Here is a 20,090-nt window from a genome sequence, read left to right as displayed (position 1 = left end):
AAAACTTCTCCCCAAGGAATATCACTTGTGCCTATTGCATATTTGTAAATAATGAGCATAAATAAGGATTACTGCACCAAAACTGGTTATTAGTCACAGAGGAGAAAAGCTTGTTAACATCCAGTCCAATTACTCTGGCAGGGACAAGGAGAGCTTTATCTGTTAAGTATCAAGCATTAGATGAAAAGTGTTATTGTAAAGCCATGTTACTGAAATAGCTTGCTTCCTTCACTCAGCAAGTGCCTCTTTGTGACACTCTTAAAAGTCCATAGTTCTGATTCTTTGCTTCTAAAAAAAAAAAAAGCACCATGAAGCAATTTCGAATCAGAGCTTGGATTTTCCTTTTCATAAAACAATATTTCTTTTAAAAGGTATGTTAGAGCTATGCCTCTCTTTGCCTTCAAGTGCTATATGGATTTTGTTTCTGACATAATTTTATGCTGTGATTCATCTGATATTATCGGACATGGTCCTGAGTGAAGGAGGTATCCTATGTGACTGGGCTGTCTTTTGCTTTTAGTTCTTGGCTTTGAGACTGTGGAAATGAGTTGGGATTAGAGGGACACATATTAGAAGCCAAAGAACTGAATCTGTAGTGACCAAGTTGAAAAGCACCTGGGCAAGCTTCTGGAAGTTCAGGCAACATCTATCTACAGACAGCAACAGCTTTGGTGTGCAGGCCAAGGCAACCTTGCTGATGTGCCAATGATCATGAAGGCTAAAAACAGAGACAAAACTGTTCCAAACTCAGTGCACATGTTCTTTTTTCTGTGTCATAGGTAGGGTGTCCACAGTTTCTTCTCAAGGCTAATGTCTCTCGTTGGCATGCTCCTCTATTGTTGTCAGTGGATCACCCCAGCTTAGGACCACACAAAAGGAGCCAATGGATCAAAGGGGACATTGTGTGGTGGAAGTCTCTTGAGAAGTGATGGTGAATTCATCAGAGTCAGTGACTCTGTGCCAAGTAGAAAAGTAGGCATATTATTTGGCACACATGTAATAGGAAACCTCTGGTTCACTTCTGGTGATGAAATTTAGTGCTAATTCAAGATAAGAATTGGAGCTTGATTAAAAGAAGTGGTGGCTGTGACAGTCACTTAGGGCAGCCCTTATACTCTTTACACTAGTTACACATTGACCACAGAATGTCATAGTTCAACATATCTACTTATCAAACTCCAGTTCTGTACTCACTATTCATCCCCTATTCACTATCATGAAACAAAGCTGATTTATTCATTTATTGCTTGCCTATTAATGGAAATTGTCCAGGAGATTCACCTGTTTTCCACAAATATGGAATTTTTTTCTCAGCCAACTTCTGAAGGGCTGTTTTTCTGCATCTTCCTGCCCAAGGTCATCATACTCAATCAACAAATTTCTTATCTTTTTTTTCATTAAACTAATTCTTGTGACACAGAGACAGTTATGATATTGAAGTCTTCCTCACCCTTCCTATAGTTAAAATTTACTACTGGAATTATACAAACCCTCCTGTAGGCACTAGAATTATCTATTATACCATTACCATATTTATTTTGAGATATTAAAACCAACTTACTCTAAGTTTTTGATTTTGAGGTTATAATATTACAAATTAGTCCCCTCCCCTTCCTTCCTCCAAACCTTCCCATATACCCCTCCTTGCTCTTTTCAATGCATGCCCTCTTTTTCTTTGTTATTAAATGCATGTATGTATATGCATACACACACACACACACATATATATATATATATATATATATATATATATATATATACCTAAGTATACTCTGCTCAGTCTGTGTAATGTTACTGGTGCACATGTTCTCAGGGCTGACTATCTAGTATTATATAACCAATTGATGTGCTCCTCCCCGGGGAAAACTACTTCTCCTGTTGTCACCATTCCTTAGTTGCCAATAGTTCTTTGTGGAGGGTTGACAAATTTTGGGATTTTCCTTGTCCATGTTATTCTTACCATTCTTGTCCAGCTTATGTTTAGGCAGTCGTGTACCTGAGAAAGTATGGGTATAGATCATGGCATTTGTCCTTATACCCAAAGATAAGTGTAGTCTTCACCTCTCAGCAAAGAAGCTTTTCTTTGCAGCAGATGGTGACCACCATAGAAAACCACAACCAACCAAACCACAGAATGTGGAGGCCAAGCAACTCACTTAACTTCTTCCTGCAATTCCCATCATAACAGAATGCAAATTCACTGAAGTGAGAGACTTTGTGTCTCATTCATTCCTGAAATCTTATGGGCAGCAAATGGCACACAGAAGACTCCAAGTAAATGCTTGCTGCTTGATAAAACTGAACTATGTGATCTTAACTGGGCATTCCAAGGATATCTTACTGTGTTTTAGACAATGATGGCAGCTGGTGCCATCTTATATAGGAGTACAGCCCGATACATGGTCTTCAGTCTTTCAAGTAATTTGTCACATGACAAAGACCCAAATTCAAAACTTAATTGCAAAACTACTTATATAAAAAAGTAATTTTCAGCTACAACTTCTTATTGAAGTAATCCTATATAAACTCTCTCTCTCTCTCTCTCTCTCTCTCTCTCTCTCTCCCTTCCTTTTTTTATTTCACAACTAGCCTGTTAAGACCTTATATCTTCTTAGGATATCTACTCAATGCCAACTAGAAAATGGCTCCCAGCACATCCAGCCTCATTATTGTGAGTCAGGGCTCTTTGCAAATGCTTCTGGGTTACACAACAGCTGTCAAGAATCACTTGAGTTGGTTCTGCCTAGGCCTTTAACCATCAGCATACAATTTAGCAGAAAAAGAATTGATTCTGAACACAGAGAGGATTTTTTGTAGGAGACTGTTCCTGCTGACTGCCTTCAGACACGTTTTCTCTTCTCTGTATTTTTCCCTTTAATTTTAAATTTCTTCCCTCCTTCCCCCTCCCCCTTTCCTATCTTCAGTTCTTCTAGTCCCATTTTAAAAAATCTTTCTTTTTTAAATGCTGGGAGGGTTCTTGCTTTTCTCATCATGATTTACCCCACAGAGCATTGTAGAAACACTAAAGGCTAACTATAAACAATCAAAAGGCAAAATTGTGGAACCTAGTCTCAATGAATATATCTACAAAATGCTCCCACACTCAAGGCTTAGTGAACATCATAAAAGAGGGGGTTGGAAGACTCTAAAAGCAAGAGGACTGGGGATGCTATGATATTGTGTCTCTAGGTAAAATCAAAAGCTTAACATGTAAATTCTTACCAACATGATGACATAAACAGAGCCGAACACAGATGACACCAGTGAACATGTTCAACTGGATGGGAACTACCAGGGATGGAGTAAAGCCGAGAGCAGGAAACATGGTCCCCTTAGGGAAAAGCATACCGATTGGTTGTCCAGGGTCAAATGGGCAGCCCTGAAAATGTACATGTAAGTAACATTATATGCACTCAACTACATTTAGGACTATATAGGTACATACACACACATGCACACGCAGAGAGTAACAATTAATGAGAAAAAACCCTACAGATTTGAAGGAGAGTGGAGAGGGATGTATGGGAGGGTGTAGCAGGGGAAAAATGAAGGAAGAAATGTTATGATTAAAACACAGTTTCAAAATGAGAAGCAAAAGCAGTGTGCAGGCTGTTGGTTTAGATACCAGAGTCCCTCCTTGCTCAGCATTTTGTCTTATACAATTTGATGTCCTATGAGCACAGTTCCATGTGTATCTATTCTTTCTTGTTCTTCTGAATATGTAGGATAAATTCCTTTCTTTTCTTTTTAGGTTAGTGAATTCCTCATTTTTCATGGTATAACTTTTAACTTGGAAGAAACTTTAAAGAAAGGCTTATCTTATTCCTTCTGTTCACACATAGAAAGGCTGAGGTGTAGTAGCTCCTGTGGCTTCAGTAGTAGAAGCAGAATAAGCAGCTTGTATCCTGAATCCTGGACTCAGCCATTCACTTTTTCCCCCTGTGACTTTATTGTGAACTGAATGTAGGTTCTAGTTTCACACATGCTAGGCAAGTCTTCTGCTGCTAAGCTTATATGCCTAACTCATGGTTTACTTTTTCATTTGAGAAAGTGACTTATTATGTTGTCAAAGCAGGTCTTGAACGTTTGATATTCTTTTTTTTTTCTTTCTCTGAAGGCCTTATCTTTCCTTTTTAAAATATTTTTATTACATATTTTCCTCAATTACATTTCCAATGCTATCCCAAAAGTCCCCCATACCCTCCCCCCCACTTCCCTACCCACCCATTCCCATTTTTTTTGGCCCTGGCGTTCCCCTGTACTGGGGCATATAAAGTTTGCATGTCCAATGGGCCTCTCTTTCCAGTGATGGCCGACTAGGCCATCTTTTGATACATATGCAGCTAGAGTCAAGAGCTCCGGGGTGCTTCAGCCATTTGAGTAGCTGGTGTTGCAGATTCCAGTTATGGCTTAAACTAGTTCTTCTTAATTAGTGCTATTCTTTTATTTAAAAATATTTATCATTCCTTGGGTGTTAAATGATCAAACAAAATCCCCACTTAAAGGAGGTCTTCATAAGAGAAGCACTTTGTACTGTGTTTCACGTTTCCATGCATAGGAACTTCCAACGGAGAAAAACAGTAGCATCTCTCTGCAGGGTCCTCAGTTCTCTGCTAGAGAGAAGGAGGAAGGGTCCTAGGAGAGTATTGTTTACCATCTCTCTATCTTCTGCCTTTTTATTTCTATTCTACACCTCTTAAAATTTACTATTCTAAAATAACATGAAAAAATTTAAAATCTACTATTATAAATCTTTTACAAGGGCAGGCTTTGCTCAGTCTGTGGCTGCTTTGTTCAACTGACAGAGTAAATACTTCTGTGTGAGGTAACAAGCTTGGAAAGATTAAGTTATAGGTGGGATATCTGTGTGGAAGGGGAGAGGAAAGGAACTAGTAGATGATACTCTTTACAGAAAAATAGCAAACAGTGACAAGACTGGCTTGGGAGAAAATCATTTCCTATTGAAATGATAAGTTTAGTCACTTGTTTTAATGCTATTGCACTAGCATATTGATATGTGTAAAATAAAGTTGGAACTCATCAATGAAGGTAATCATTTGAAAGTGTTGTTCTTGGGGTGGTTATGGAGGCTCATAATAATACTTCTAATATCAAAACTATAAGTTTGACATTAGCCTAGGCTATATAGCAAGACCCCATCTCAAAGCACTGAGGGCTGGAATTTGTAGTTTCATGGTAGGTTACCTTACCTAGATGGCTCCAGGTTTGACCCATCAAATTGCAAAAATAAATAAATAAATAAATAAATAGGTTTTCTCTAGTCTAAAAAGAAAAATTGATTAGATTTAAAATATTTGCTTTAAAAACACATTGATATACAGTGACTTACATATTAAAGAATCCATCAAAATTTGATGTTAAGACATGGTATTAGAATAATATATTAAGGAAAATATCCCTATAGCTCTGAGAAAAATCTTTAATTAGAGTAGTGGTTCTCAACCTGTGGGTCATGACCTCTTTAGGAGATGGAATGACTCTTTCACAGGGGTCACAAAAAACCACTGAAAAGCACAGATGTTTACATTACAATTCATAAAAGTAGCAAAATTACAGTTCTGCAGTAGCAACAAAAACAATTTTATAACCACAATATGAGGACCTATATTAAAGGGGGTCACAACATTAGGAAGGTTGAGAACCACTGAATTAGGGGAAGATTTAAAAATGAAAGCAATTTAAAACTCAATAAAAAAAGGACTGCGCACTAGTTGATGTCACTTTGGATGGCATGCTACATACTGCGACTTCCATTGGCGTGTTGGGTATGGTGGCTCTTCAGCAAGTGACATAACACAACCATGATCAGTGTGTTAGGGAACATGACACTCTTCATGCCCATGCCCATACACACTCTAACTTGATTCCCCTATGCTTCTATGTCATCACTGAGATACTGAGTCCCTCACTGAAACCAAGGTCTATGCTTCAAAGTAAAACCAGAACATACAATGTATAAGAGAATCTCTGGTTTTAAGCCCTTGATCTTTGCTGAAGTAATAGATGATCTTAACAGTAAACATAATAGAGTTAAAAGACTATTTCTGTATCTAGAAAAACAACAGAAGCTGACAGCTTTCCTGGAAAGTGAGCAGTGATCTTCAGATCCTAGTTTTCAAGAGAAAAAAAAAAAAACAGAGCTAAATCAATATACAGACACATTCAGTAATAAAGAAGAATTGAATAATTGTTTGATAGTTATTTAATTAGTGGCTATTTATTCAAAAATAGTTTGTGAAAATCTATAACATCCTTCTGGTAGCCTCAATTCTCTTCCCTTAGTGTCTTGGGTGCCCAATTGTTAAGAGACACCGTCTAGGTTAGTATGAAGAGTAAAGGAGAATAAGACAGCCATGTTGTTACCTGATTATAGTTGTTCTTCTATAGTCAGTAAACTAAGATGGTTTTACAAGATGATGCTGTGACAGCCAGCTTGCTTTAAACTCCAATACCACTTTTCTCTACAACACATTAGATTGTCCCGTCCTTTCTCCTCCTTCTCTATCTGCTCGGATGGTTGGGGGTTATTTTGTCTTGCTTATTACTAAACCTTCCTGGTCTACAGTAGATTCTTAGTATATAGCAGGCTGAGACAATTTATAAGCCGAGCATCACTGGGATCCCGTTGGGATGATTATGCAGACATGGTTTACTGGTAGTGTGATTTCATATCTGCCTAGAAGGAGGACTACATGTGTATGGAAATTACATAAATAAAAAGGAATTTACTGACCAGAAAACAATATTTCTATTGTAACCAAACTGTTCTACAATACTGACTCTACATACTAGATCTTAGCCAAAAGGCTGAGAAGCAATACAATACTGATTCTAGATGACTAGTGTTTCTTAACAGTGATACAATGATAAAAATCCATATGACTAACCCCAGGTATCTAAGAGAATAAGCAACAAAACCCCTGTGTTTTCCATCTCATGCTCATTTGATAGAAGGCATGTAGATGGTGTCATGGACTCACATTGAAATATTATTTTAACTGAAATATCAATTGTAGTTATTGGGTTTCTTGTATGTTTAGGCAATAGAACTAATGAAAACACTCTGTTATGCCTCTATCAAGTTGAAATAATAAAAAAAAGTTTGTGTTTAGTATGTTGGTCATTATGTCCTGCCTAAGACAGTCAGCTGCTGGACCCATTTTCTAGGAATGGCACAGCGGGAAAGCAAAGAGAATAGTGTTTGACATCGTCACCAGTAGACAGTGAGCAATTTGTTGTGAAAAACATATTTGACATTGGGACAGTGTGAACTGGAACACGGTATTCTGAACCCCTTATATTTCCTCTCAGCTTAGTATAATAATGTCTGTGGCTAAGTGCAAGTAAACAGAACATTTATGCACTGTGAATTATGATCACTGCACAAAGTACAGAGAAAGTTCTGTCTGTGCTTTGTACGAGGACAGAGACAGATGTTCATGGCCTGGAGCCTTGTATGTTTGTTAAGAAATGGAATAGCAAATCTCACCATCTGAGCTTAATTGACAAGAGAACAGCCCAGGGGCAACACAGCTTCATCTGATGAGGGATTTCTTATCCTGCAATTTCAAGAGCTTTGAGTAAACCTGAGAACTTTGAAGAATGGGAAAAGGAACTCTACGAACTCTAGAATGAGGTACTAGAATGTCCATGTACACAAAAACTCTTGCTGTTAAAGAGAAAAATGCAAAAGACCATCAGAACTGAAGACAGCCATTGGTAATCCCAGTAGTATAGCTCCCCGGCTCTGTTACTGTTTAAATCAGAAAAGAGCAATGTGCAGTGCTGGCTAAGGTTATCTGAAGAATAGAGAAACGGTGTTAGGTGGTGACAGGAAGGAGGAGGGATCACAAGGCAAACTGATTGGCTTGGAAAACTCCTTTTAAAAGACTGGAGAAAACACAGTGGAGACAACATATAAATCTTTTGAATTACTGAATTTATTATTTGGCTGAAAAGTAATTACTCTGTATATAATATGCATCTGAGTTTCTGGGAAAAGGATATTCGGCAAAGTGTTTTGTCCAGGTTTAACAAGAAAGATGCTAGAAAAATTTGTTTTAGAAAGATTTCTTTTGAAACATTTCAATCAAAGCTTATGTAAAAACTAGAGATATTTCTTTGCTCAGTTTTGCTACGGCACTCAGGGTTGCATTAACCATCCTATAACCTGTGCCTCTAAACTAAGAAAAACCCATGCCATAATCCTTAAAGAGAAGCGAAGAACCAGGTGACTATTATGCACCCTACAGTGGGTACAGGGTCTTTGGAGTGTGTGGTATCAAGTTTGAAAAGTGTCTCTTTTCTTCCTATGTAAAATGGGTTCCAAGTACTTATGTAAAACAAGCTTAATTAGTTAAAGGAGACAAAAGTAATTAAATACATGAACTTGAACATTTTATATACTATATTTATCATGTGGTTTTTATGCATGAATATTTCAGGGCAGGACATAAGTTGTCAGTAGTATTTGATGTCTTTGTGGACCCACCTTACATCAGCACCTGGCTTCTTATTCAGGTAGATTCCAACTGGGCATCCCAGACTTGAGCCTCAGAATGCAAGTTTAGTTTATGTTTCCTAATCAACAGTGTGTATGTTTCCAAATTTCACTAATTCCTCACTGTGATTTTTTTATTTGTGAATTTTTGATGTTCCTGAGCTTTGAGAGTATTGCTCCTGATTGAAGGTGACTCAGCAAGTTAAGGGAACCTTTTATTGATTGTCATAAAGGTAGCGAAGCTACCTACTTAAAGACGATAGAGATCGGCTTTCCCTGGAATGAACCCTTAATATTATTTTGACTTCAAAGTTTTTCTTTGGCAAACATTAGGCTAACTTGTAGACTTTGCTAACTATAGGTTTTGATATAATAAGGACAATCAATGGTACTGATATCTGTAGTGATGATTAAGCTCCAAGCTCCATCTGCCTGTGAAGACTGGCCCTTCCTTTTAAAATGTCATTTCATCTAACCACACTTTCCCACCTCTGCTGATGGTATATATCCAGAGTCATTAGCTAAATTAATTGTTTCATGCACTTGGTATTTAGAATGTTGTAAAGTTTAATGGAATTACTTAGTTGAGAACAATTAATGGGATGTACTCCAAATATATTTTTACCAGAGGTTATAACTGGCATTCTCTATGAACATTAAAAGACTACCAAAAGAATACTGTTGATGGATTTCAAGGCCATCAGAACAAACCATCTAGGACAGGTTAAAGTGCTTCCATATGCTGTTTTGAATCACCCCACAATCTAAAATGATGTTGAAGATGCTGCCTCCTATACACCTCTTACAAGGAAGGAGAATGAGAATTTAAATGTTTTCCATAGGTTTTCATTGTCTTGGAAGGATGGTAAGACATATTGATTCCTCATGCCTACAAATCCTGCCTTACATTGGGATTGGATGTTCATATCCTCCTTCCAGCCCACAGCTATACAAATAGAGGTGGTGTCTGTAGGGACCTCAAGATCCAAACATGTGTGCAGGAGGGTAAGAAATGCAAGAACTGGAAAGCAAATGGCGGTAGTAACACTCCCCTCCCCTGTTAGCCCCACTTTTGTTGTCCATAAGAATACAGTTCCAGTCAAGCCAGGTACTGTGGTATCCAAACCACATTTACTGTGTGAAATTGTACAAGAAATAATCACATAGTTAAATGTTAATAACTAATTTTCCAGTTTCATGGCTTAAATAAAACCCATGTGTGGGCTGCTGTAGAGTCACATCTATGTTAGATGTAAACACGTCCTGTATATATAATGCTATCCCATATATAGGATGTATCCTTTGTCTATACTTATGGTCAAAAGAAATGTTTTTTTTTTGTAAAGAAATTATGCTAGTACATTAATAAATAGATATGTTCCTCTTGAGATTCAGCAACACATTCTCTGTGATGGATATAAGAAACTATATTTTCTTCTTATGGTGACAAACAGATTAGTTGTAAATAGTTGATGATGAAATAGTAAGAAAGGGTCGAAATTGTATTTATGAAGTTACTCTAGTTATGATAGGATAGGTTTTCAGTTCTTTCCCAGTATCATGTTTAATATGTTACACACTCCCAAGTGTGTGTGTTTGTGTGTGTGTGTGTGTGTGTGTACTGGAAGGTTTAATATAAAAGAGACAACTTGGACATGTTATTTTTCTAGGTCCTTGTTTTCAAATTCAAATATTATGTTTGACTAACTTGAAATAAAATTTTGTGCAGGTAGAGAATAGAAAGGGGGCAAGGAAGGCTGCAGATGCCGTGAAACAACTTGTAATTAACTCCCTGAGGGACAAGAGGAGAAATTCAAAGAGTCAAAGCACATCATTTCGCTCTTCCAGTACAGTGCCTGCTTAGCATATAAAGCAGGGAGCGGAGTACCAATCATGCTCTACTTCGGCAATGATTGTGCTGGGACTCAGAACCAGAAAGTCACCTTTTGGCATTCAGGTTATCCCAAAGATAAATAAATAAATAAATAAATAAATAAATAAATAAATAAATAAATAAAATCAACGTATTTCTCTAAAGGTAATTTGTACATAGTTTTGAAATCTATAAATCATTTAAAGATTAATAAAACCCATGTATCACAAAAATAGGGCATGTTATTCTCTGTCCTCATACTTTACAGAATGAATGAAGACGTACAATGGCTGTATAGCTAGCCTCCCATTAGGCGCCATGTGGAATAGTCGTGTTTACATTTATCTCTTCTCATTCTGGAGCTCATCAAGTTTATTTCCATCTCTTTCTATCTGCTTTAGCTTTGCATTTCATTTAAATGAAAAAGCAGCTCTGGGCTTATTCATTATTTAAATTGCAGCACTCACACTCCCATTGGATATTGAGGTATCTGTATACATAGATGTGTTTTATATAGATTTAAGGCTGCAGTTAGGGTGCAAAAAGATGAATAAGTTAAAATGCTAAACCCCAGGGATGAAGAATGAATTATCTGTGGCATTGCCCTTGCAGATGTCCTTAACAAGTGGTCTGTTGGCGACTCTGAGATGCTAACTTTATACTTGACACACAGTCTTACAATCATGTTTTAGAGAAGGATTAACACAGATGAAGAATTTGAAGCTAAATTTTATATTTCATTTGCAACTTGATGAACAATATAGAAAATAGTGGCTTTTATTTATAACCCCTTCTATTGATATATAAAACATCTGACCAAACATTAAAAGAAGTTAAATATAACATAGGTTACATCTTATAGAATAGATTGTTCTCTTATTCTGCAATAGTCAACTTTCAAAAATTTAGGTGAGTTTATGCTATTTAGTAGATCCTATCATCTAGCTGTAAGAACTGACCTCAAAAAGAAGACCCTTTTCATGGTTCTCAGCAGTTCAATGATCTTGAATTATAAATGTATTTTTTCATATATCCACAATATATGTTTCTCTATGCATCTTTGTATATGTGCACCTTTAAAAAATCTTGGGAGGATGGCATATAAACCAGAACTCACACAATGCAAGTCAGAACAAACTGATTTACCTGCAAAGACACGGCTGTATTTTAGCTATTGAGTCCTTTACAGGACAAGCATCCTCCAAGAAAACCAGTGTTTTTTGGCAGAGTCTTATCAAAGAAGGACATGAAGTTTGAAAGCAAGTCCGCTTTGCAAGTTCCCCCTCCCACCCCTAGTCTGCCCCTACCTTCCGAAGGGGCTTGAGCTTGGTCTCCATTATGAAGTCATACTTGCAGAGCTCACAGCATCGTGTGTCTGAGCTCTTGATCCATTGGTGGAGGCAGGACTGGTGGACAAAGCGCAAGGTTCCTGTGCAGCGACAGGGTGTGATGAGTGGGCTTTCTTCATCTCCTTCGCAGTGACAGATCCTGGGAAAGGATGCAGCAGAAAACATGAGTTCTCCCAGAGGATATGGCACACCACTGGAGGTCTGCTTTTACATAAGGCCATATTAGAAACTTTCACCTACAGTCTAGAATTCATGGTCTTTTCACTTCAACTTTAATGGTAGACCCAAACTTCTGATCAATATCAACTTACTTTCATATAATAGTTGTTCTTAGACTCAAGTCATATGATAAGGCATTAGATATAAGTACACCAGAAATACATTTGTTTCTTTCTGACAGTGAAGTGAATTTAAAGAGCAAATATATTGAGCTTAGTCTGTTTAAAAGATTACTGCCTATGGTGTTTTATATATAAAGGTCATGACTTAGAAGTATCCCAAAGAAGATGTATGGTGGTACACATTTTAATCCCAGCACTATGGAGGCAGAGGCGGAGGCGGAGGTAAGGCAGAGGCAGGGGATCACTCTATGTTTAAGACCAGCCTGGTCTATAAAGCAGGTCCAGGACATCTAGGAACAAATAGTAAGTATTTGTCTTAAATAATTAAGTAAATAATAAATAAATAAAATAAATAAAAAATAAATAAATAAGAAATAAAACACCCGAAAACATGTTTAAAATAATTTTATAGTTTGATAACTTCACCATGTTATTTTCATGCCAGAATTTTGAGGTCACATTTGCCACGCACTCCAGTCAAGTCTGCTTGACAAGCTGAAAACTGTGTAAGCACTCAACGAGGAAAAGAGTTTCATGGAAACTCACCTCCTGGAGCTTTGGTGTTCTCATTTACCCATATACTCATACCCTATTCCCAAGTTAGTCTGGTGTATGGAACTACGAGCTCTCTTTTATTATTTTATTATAAATGCCTTTTAAGATTAAATTCTGATATAGCTAAGTCTCTCTAGTGTTCCAAGGTCCCAGAAGCCTATGAGCTTGGAATCCTGCAGGAATGCAGAAAAGAAGTTACCTACTCAGTAACTAATTAAGCATTACAAAAGACGGAGCCAGTAGCTCAGAGCTGGTCTGCAAAATATTTACTAAGGACAGTAGCAAATCTCACCCAAACAAGGGAATACCATAATAGAGCTAGGGAATCTCACTGAGACAGAGATCTTCTCTACAGCTAGGTATAGCAAGTTTCACATTAGAAGCAAGTTGGTAAATTCTTCTGTAGACCCAGGAAATAGGGGGGTTGGGGTATTGTAGTATTCATGAAAAAGTCTGCTAGTGCAGAACCCCTGGCTCCCTTCTTTGTGACAGTGGCCTGGTCCCCACCTTCTTTTGATGTATACATTCCTTTTGTATTGCGTCACTGTAACTTGGTGGATTGTATTTTACCTGGTTTCTTGTTATTTCTTTGGTATAAAAAGTTTGATGCTCAACCTGACAAAATACATTCAGATTCTACACAATCTGGCATGTTGGTCTGTCTGTCACCCACCAACACCTTGCCTACCTGCCCCAGAGACTCGTTCCATGCAGACAAAGGGACCCAGAGGGTTTGTGGCACACATTGTATAATTTACAAGTATGGCATATTAGTACTACAGAAAAAAATTGAAAAGCTCTAAAGTGAAATCACATTATAAAGTTAATATTGAAAGTCTATCCAATTTCCTAGCAAAATGCACATCCATTAGGTCACAATGAACTGTCAATTGTTATTGTATAACAGTCACAAAGATTTCTGGTCCCATAAAATTCTAGTTCAGTAAATCCTACTGTTTGAAAATGCTGACATTTCTGTCGATAAATTCAGAGTTCCAGTAGTTTCTGGATTCAAGTGAATTTTGATTACATAGATTTACGGCCTGTAAATTTATTCCTATTCTCACTTTCATATTTTAGAGGGTTTTCTCCTTGAATGAGACAAACTGTTCATAATTCTATGCAGTTAATTAAAAGCTTAGCCCTGGGCTGGAGGGATGGCTTACTGGAGAAAGCACTTGCTCTACAAGTGTTGGGACCTCAGTTAGAATCCCCAGGACCCATATAGAGCTGGGTGTGGTAGTGAGTCTGTAACCCCAGCTAGGGCAAAGTGGGAGGCAAACCAAGGTGTATCCTCGGAGGCTTGTGGGACAGCTGTGGTTAACAGCTAAGGAACTCTGTGTCAAACAAGGTAAAAGTGATGGCTCACACCTGGAGTCCTCTGACCTTCACATGTGTACTGTACAAATGTACCTGAACTCACATACATGAATATGCATGCTTATATATAGACCTGCATCATATAAACACATAAAAAAGAAAAAATTCTTAGACCTCCAAAACTCCAATAACAAACAGCTGTTCAGAGTTGTTAACAAACTTCATTAGAAATGTTGCTTTATGCATATTCAAAATGTAATCACCAAATATAATATTTAAAACCATTTAAATCTGCGTAATTACCCATGGACAGGCTGGAAGAACACATAAATCAGTTTTGCTAGTTCCTTATAGGTGTACACACTCTTCTTCAGAAGCAGGAGTTTTGAAGAGTTGATTAAGAATGTACTCTTAATATATCTTGTCTCTCTTGAGGACTAGAAGCAAGGCAATTGCCTCTCATATTTAGTGCAGGGAGTTAGAGGAATTGAAACCCCGTGGCCTACCAACCTTAAAAAGAAAATATGTATGACAGAGTACATGTGTATTCTGTATTTATTTCTTAAGTAAAAACATAGCAAAAGAGCACTGACTTCTGTATCTTGAGGTGGGAGTTGTTGGATGAGAACAAGTTCACAGTTAGTAACCCCCTTTTACTAGTTGAGCTAGGAAGTTACAGGTCATCTCTCTATCTTGTATAAAAAGCCAACGTATTGGAAGAAAACAAAAAATTATCTGTGTGGCCACTTTTTTAATGCCAAAACCTATAACATCTCCTTTAACCACACTAGGACACAGGAACAGAGTTTGTCATTCGTTGCACCAAACTGGTGTCAACACAGCATCATAGCACTGGGCTCTGTGGGTATTGGTTGGATAGTTAAATATGCCATCCTATAAAAGTGGCAAGTGTTACTTGTATGTGCATTTTCAGGATTGACCATCTGATATTGGACAACTAATTGGTGTGCTTTTCCCTGGGAAGGACCACCTCTCCTGTGTCCAGCCTTCATCAGTTGACAGTAGTGCTTTGTGCACAGTTGAGAGCTCATGGGTTTTTTCTCCACTCAGTTTGATATCTCTACTGTTGTATTTTTTAACTAAACAGGTTATATTTAGGAATATGACTGTACATTCAAGCATATTTATGCATAAAATAAATGAAAAAATGAGGCTATGAATTTGAAGGATAGAGGAGGGATATTTGAGAAGCTTTGGAAGGAAGAAAGGGAAAGGGATAAATAGAACTAAATTTCAATCTCAATAATAATAACAATAATAAAACAAAACAAAGCAAATAAACAAAGAAAGAAAACATTTCCCATTTGCACTGAATTTGATTATAATTTTATTTTTATAGCCACTGAAGTGACAGAGAATAAGAAATCACAGGGACTAATAGGTGATATTCTCCCACCCTCCAAATTAGTTGTTTTAAATTAGCATGCAAAATAAGGTGCTTCATTGTGGTGATTTCATGCATTCCTCTTTCCTGTTGCTCCTCCCCTGACTCCTCTTCCCCATCATCTCCCCGTCCTACTGGTCACTTTTCTCCCTACAATGCTTCTCTTCTGCTTTCATGTCATACACACTCTGTCCTCTTTTCCGTCCTTTAAGATGTTTTTCTGCTCTCATGTCCCTCTTCTAGTTTCATGGCATACATTCTTTCACATATAGAACACTTACACTCTTTCACATATAGAACATTCACACATTTTCAATAAAGATTAAGCTGTAGGATTCATGTGTCAGAGAAAGCATGTGATATTTGCCATTCTGATTAAGTGGGACTTTTTTTTTGCTCAAAAATAAATATAATTTTCATTCATTTCCTTTACAAATACCATGATTTAATTTTTTATGGATGAAAAACATGACAGTGTGCATATATACCACATTTTCTTTATTATTTCATCTATTGGTGAGCATTTAGACTGCTTCCATTTCTTATCTACTCTTGATAGAGCAGTAATAACACAGATGTGCAAGATGTGTTTGATGTGTTTTGGGGATATATTTAGGAGTGGTGTAACTGGATGATGTGGTGGTCCTACTTTTTGTTTTCTGAGTATTCGTCATACTGAGGTCCACAGTGAAGGCCCAAGTCTAACTTCTATCAGCAGTGAACAGAGTTGCTCCCTTCACCCCACCACAGGCATCCTAATATTGCTTTTACCCTTGATGGTAGTTATTCTGATTAAGATAAGATCCCATCAGTGGTGAGAACAGAGACCAGGTCTTCTGTAACAGCAACAAGCACTCTTATGCCTGAGCCATCTCCTCAACCCCCAAGCACATTTTAATGTAGAGATTTTGAGAAAAAAATTGCAGTCCCCTTTCTTAATGTATTCTTGGTTTTTCAGTGTTAAGGCCAGAGTACATTCAGTGACACAGCATGTTCTACAAATAAATCACCCTAATCCTTTTCTTCTTTAACCAAGGAATTCGGGAAAGATTAAACACAGAAGTAAAAAGAAAATCAAAATGCAGATACAATCTTCCTTGGTGTGGCATTACACCTCACTGCTTCTGTGGACAAAGGTTCTCACTTGAAAGAGAGAAAGTAGGAGTTTATGCCATGTGATAATTCTTCACTGAAAAGGAAGATTGTGTCTACAGCTGCCAAAAGACTCTCAGGCTCTGACTCTTCCTGACATGAAAAAGGAAATGTATTCATAAGTAGCTTTAAACAAAGACCTAGCTGATTACCGAGCTCAATCTGACCTTGCCAGCTTACTGATTATGGTCCAACTTCCTGTCTTAAAATGTGTCTCTTTTTAGAAAAATCTTAAAACCTTTCCCTGAAGCAAGCCAGCAACAGCCTTTTCTCATAAAATTAAAGTTATTTCCCACAGGGAAAATCAAATGCTTGTTTTGTTTTCCTTTTCCATTTTAAACAATGTACATTTGCATGTTTTTAGTGTTTTAAAAGTTTTCTAAATTATCCAGTTCAAGTTGTATCCCAAGGGTCTTCTTAAGCTAGGCTTAGATTGTTCTGAATAAATTTAAGAGCAAAATATCAACTTCAAACCTCTAATAAGAATAAAAAATAATGTGATAGTGCCATTAAGGAAATAATTAAACAGTTTTAAAACTGATGTACCTCACACAAATTATCATCGCTACATTATGGATGAAAACATGTCAATGAAAACACAAACAGGATTTCCCCTACAGAATGATTGTGCAAAGAAGATGATTTCAATGCTATAATGAAATTGCAGTGTAAAATATTTGTGAAGGAAGGCATTTTCATCTAGTGGGAACTTCAAACTTGGGGATTCAGTGAGTCTACGAAGCTGTTCTTGCTTCACATTGGTATCTGACATTTGGAGACAAAAACATGCAGGTTCCCTTGGCATTTTAGTATCTTCAGTATCTGTCTCCAATGCAGTCAGTTCATGTTGATTTCTTTCTTTTAATATATATATATATATATATATATATATATATATTATATTATATTATATTTATATGAGACTTAAATCAATGGATAATTTCTTATAACCTTATGCATACCCACCAATGCTGTGGGACAGACTACAGTTGAATCATTCTGTGGCTAGCATGTGCTTATCCTTGTTGCTTTTGGTTTGGGTTGAAAGGAAAGCTGCCTTTATTTTTGGCCTTATTTTTTTGAAAACTTTAAAAATTATACCTATTATTAGTATTACCATTATTATTGTTACTGTGTATGGGGAGGAGGTCGTGTGCATGTATGTGATAGGTAAACAGTGATGGGGGTTTTAGGCAAGCTCCTGGGGTCAACTCTCTCCCCTCTACCATGTGGGATTCTGGCATTCTTGGGGTCAAGTTCCTTTATGAACCATCTGGATGGCCCAGCCCCTAAGTATCTTAAATGATTCCTTCTCCCCATATACTCCCATGCCAATCTCCTTGGCTCAGTCAGAATATTTGTTTATTTTTTATAAATTAAAAAAATACTTGAATTCATCTGTGAGATCTTTGCAATGGTTGTATAACAAAGTCTTTGTTAATATTAAAGTCAACCTAGGTGTCCACCAACCGATAAATGGATAAAGAACATGGGGCAGAAATGAGCACGGAGTTTTCTTCATTAGGTTTTCCAAATTTCCTATCCCTTATTTCATGCCAATTTTATCCTTTCTGTTTGTCAAACAGAAGTTTGAAGATACACTTACTAAGTCTACCTAGGTGACTACTTGTTTATATTTTTCTCTATACCGTCTTTAACTACATTATCTTTTAAACATAGGAATGTGGATACTTCTAGGCTTGAATGAGTTCAAAGCTAAGCATTACGGATTTGGTATTTAAAAATAAAGGAGTAGAAAGTGACTGAATTTTTAAAAAGTTCATTATTTGAATTAGCTTATGGTTGACAAAATTACGATATTCAGTAAGCATTGATTGTGTTTGTACTGTCCTCTAGTGTTGGCAAATAAGACAAAATTTTCTTGTTGAGTTTTGTGTTCTCAAAGGGAATAGTAGTGTTAAAAGCATTATTAAATAAAGATTAATGCAATGTGACCAGGAATGTGAAAAATAGCAAGGGCAGGTACATGGGATGGTTTTGTGTGAGGAAAGGGAAGATAGAATTGATGCAATTACATTATCGCTTCCAAAAATAAAGAAATAACTTTTAAAACTTAAAAATACCTTTGAAAAATTAAAAAAAGTTTGGTATTCATTTACAAACTCATTTTTCTAATTTTTAAAAGTATATTTTAAAAATCTGTCTATTTATCTGTCTATCTGTCTGTCTGTCTGCCTGCTTGTCTGTCTGCCTATCTGTTCATCTATATTGTGTGTGCATCCCAGGGACACAACTCAGTTTGTCAGTCAGGCTTGAGAGCAGGCCCTTTACCTGCTAAGCCCGTCTCCATAAACTGATTTTTGTAAGCCCCCAAAAGTTATTGTAAATATTTTTTGGATGGAAGCATAATGAAAGGCACTAAAGCAGAGTTGAGACATTAGTGCTAAAGCAAATGATTGAAAGGATAGCCTTTTCTTTGCCTGGTGTCTCTATCAGTCTCTACTCCAGGGTCATACAGTAGGGGCAGAAGAGACATGAGAACATATTATTTTTAATTTAATCTTTAATAGGAAGACTTTGAGGTTGTTTCCAGGTAGGAGTGGAGGTGCCACAGAGAATTAACCATTAAACAACAGACAAGGAAAGGCTGAGTTATTATAGAACACCTTAAAAAAAAAAAGCCAAATCATTAAGAAAAAAGGGATAGAAATAACTTTGGGCAAGGGCAAGTATCCATGGGGTGGACACGGACACCTTTTTCCTGAGAACAAGAAAGGAAGAAAGAGCAGGTAGAGAAGAGAAGGTGAGCGAGACAGGTGAGAGGAATCCAGCTCCCTCTTGTTACAGAGGATACAGCACGAATCTACACCTGAAGTGAGGGGAGAAAACCCAGAGTTAAGGTCACACACAGGTTGCAAATAATTAGAAGAAGCTCCCTGGAGAAAGCGATGGGAAGCTAACCAAGCATGGATGCAAGAATTGTGGCCCAGCCTTGAGGTCCCTGGGGGAGACTAGACGGTGGCGATTTATAGTAAATGCTAATATTGTGGAGTGATGTGTCAGCATTGAGTAAGAGAGGACTCCTGCACATGTGAGTGTCCCCTTACCGGGTTAAACACAGGAAAGCCACGGAAGAAGGAGCCCCTGCACGTGAGAGGATGCTGGTGAGGACTCAAGTTCTCAGCCTCGACTCTGAGCAGGTGCACAAGTGAAACTCTCAGTTTCTGGGTACTGTAATATGAGAAAATGTGATCTTGGGGACCCAGAGGTCACGAGGCATATGAAGAACTGGTGACAGAACTGGTGGCACTTGATAACTGTGTGTGTGCAGGATGATCATGTTTCTCATGGAGAGTGCCCTAGGCTTTCAATTGTACTTGTTTTACATAGGTAACGGAAAATAATTGTATAGAGAATTATTTAGTGCTTGGGTTTCAGAAGTACATCAGATCCCGATGCCCTTACCCATTGTGTCAGTAAGTTAGGGAAAGTCTCAGCTTGCTCATTTAAAAATAAGTTAATGAAACTTATAGAGGAGAAAGTGGGGAAAAGCCTTGAAGATATGGGCACAGGGGAAAAATTCCTGAATAGAACAGTAATGGCTTGTGCTGTA

General features: G+C 37.3%; 1 protein-coding gene across 6 annotated transcripts in view; it reads right to left on the bottom strand.

The window, feature by feature from the left end:
* The window catches only part of March1 (membrane associated ring-CH-type finger 1), a 781,857-nt gene that overhangs the window by 39,449 nt on the left and 722,318 nt on the right, over positions 1 to 20,090 (bottom strand). For all 6 annotated transcript variants that reach the window (XM_029480933.1, XM_029480929.1, XM_029480931.1 and 3 more), the window contains one exon: positions 11,702 to 11,882. In XM_029480933.1, the coding sequence (XP_029336793.1) occupies positions 11,702 to 11,882 (181 nt within the window). The remainder of the gene's footprint in view (positions 1 to 11,701; positions 11,883 to 20,090) is intronic.

Source organism: Mus caroli, chromosome 8 (assembly GCF_900094665.2).
Source record: "Mus caroli chromosome 8, CAROLI_EIJ_v1.1, whole genome shotgun sequence".
In the NCBI taxonomy this organism is placed as follows: domain Eukaryota; kingdom Metazoa; phylum Chordata; class Mammalia; order Rodentia; family Muridae; genus Mus; species Mus caroli.
This window is presented reverse-complemented; position numbering and strand designations above follow the sequence as displayed.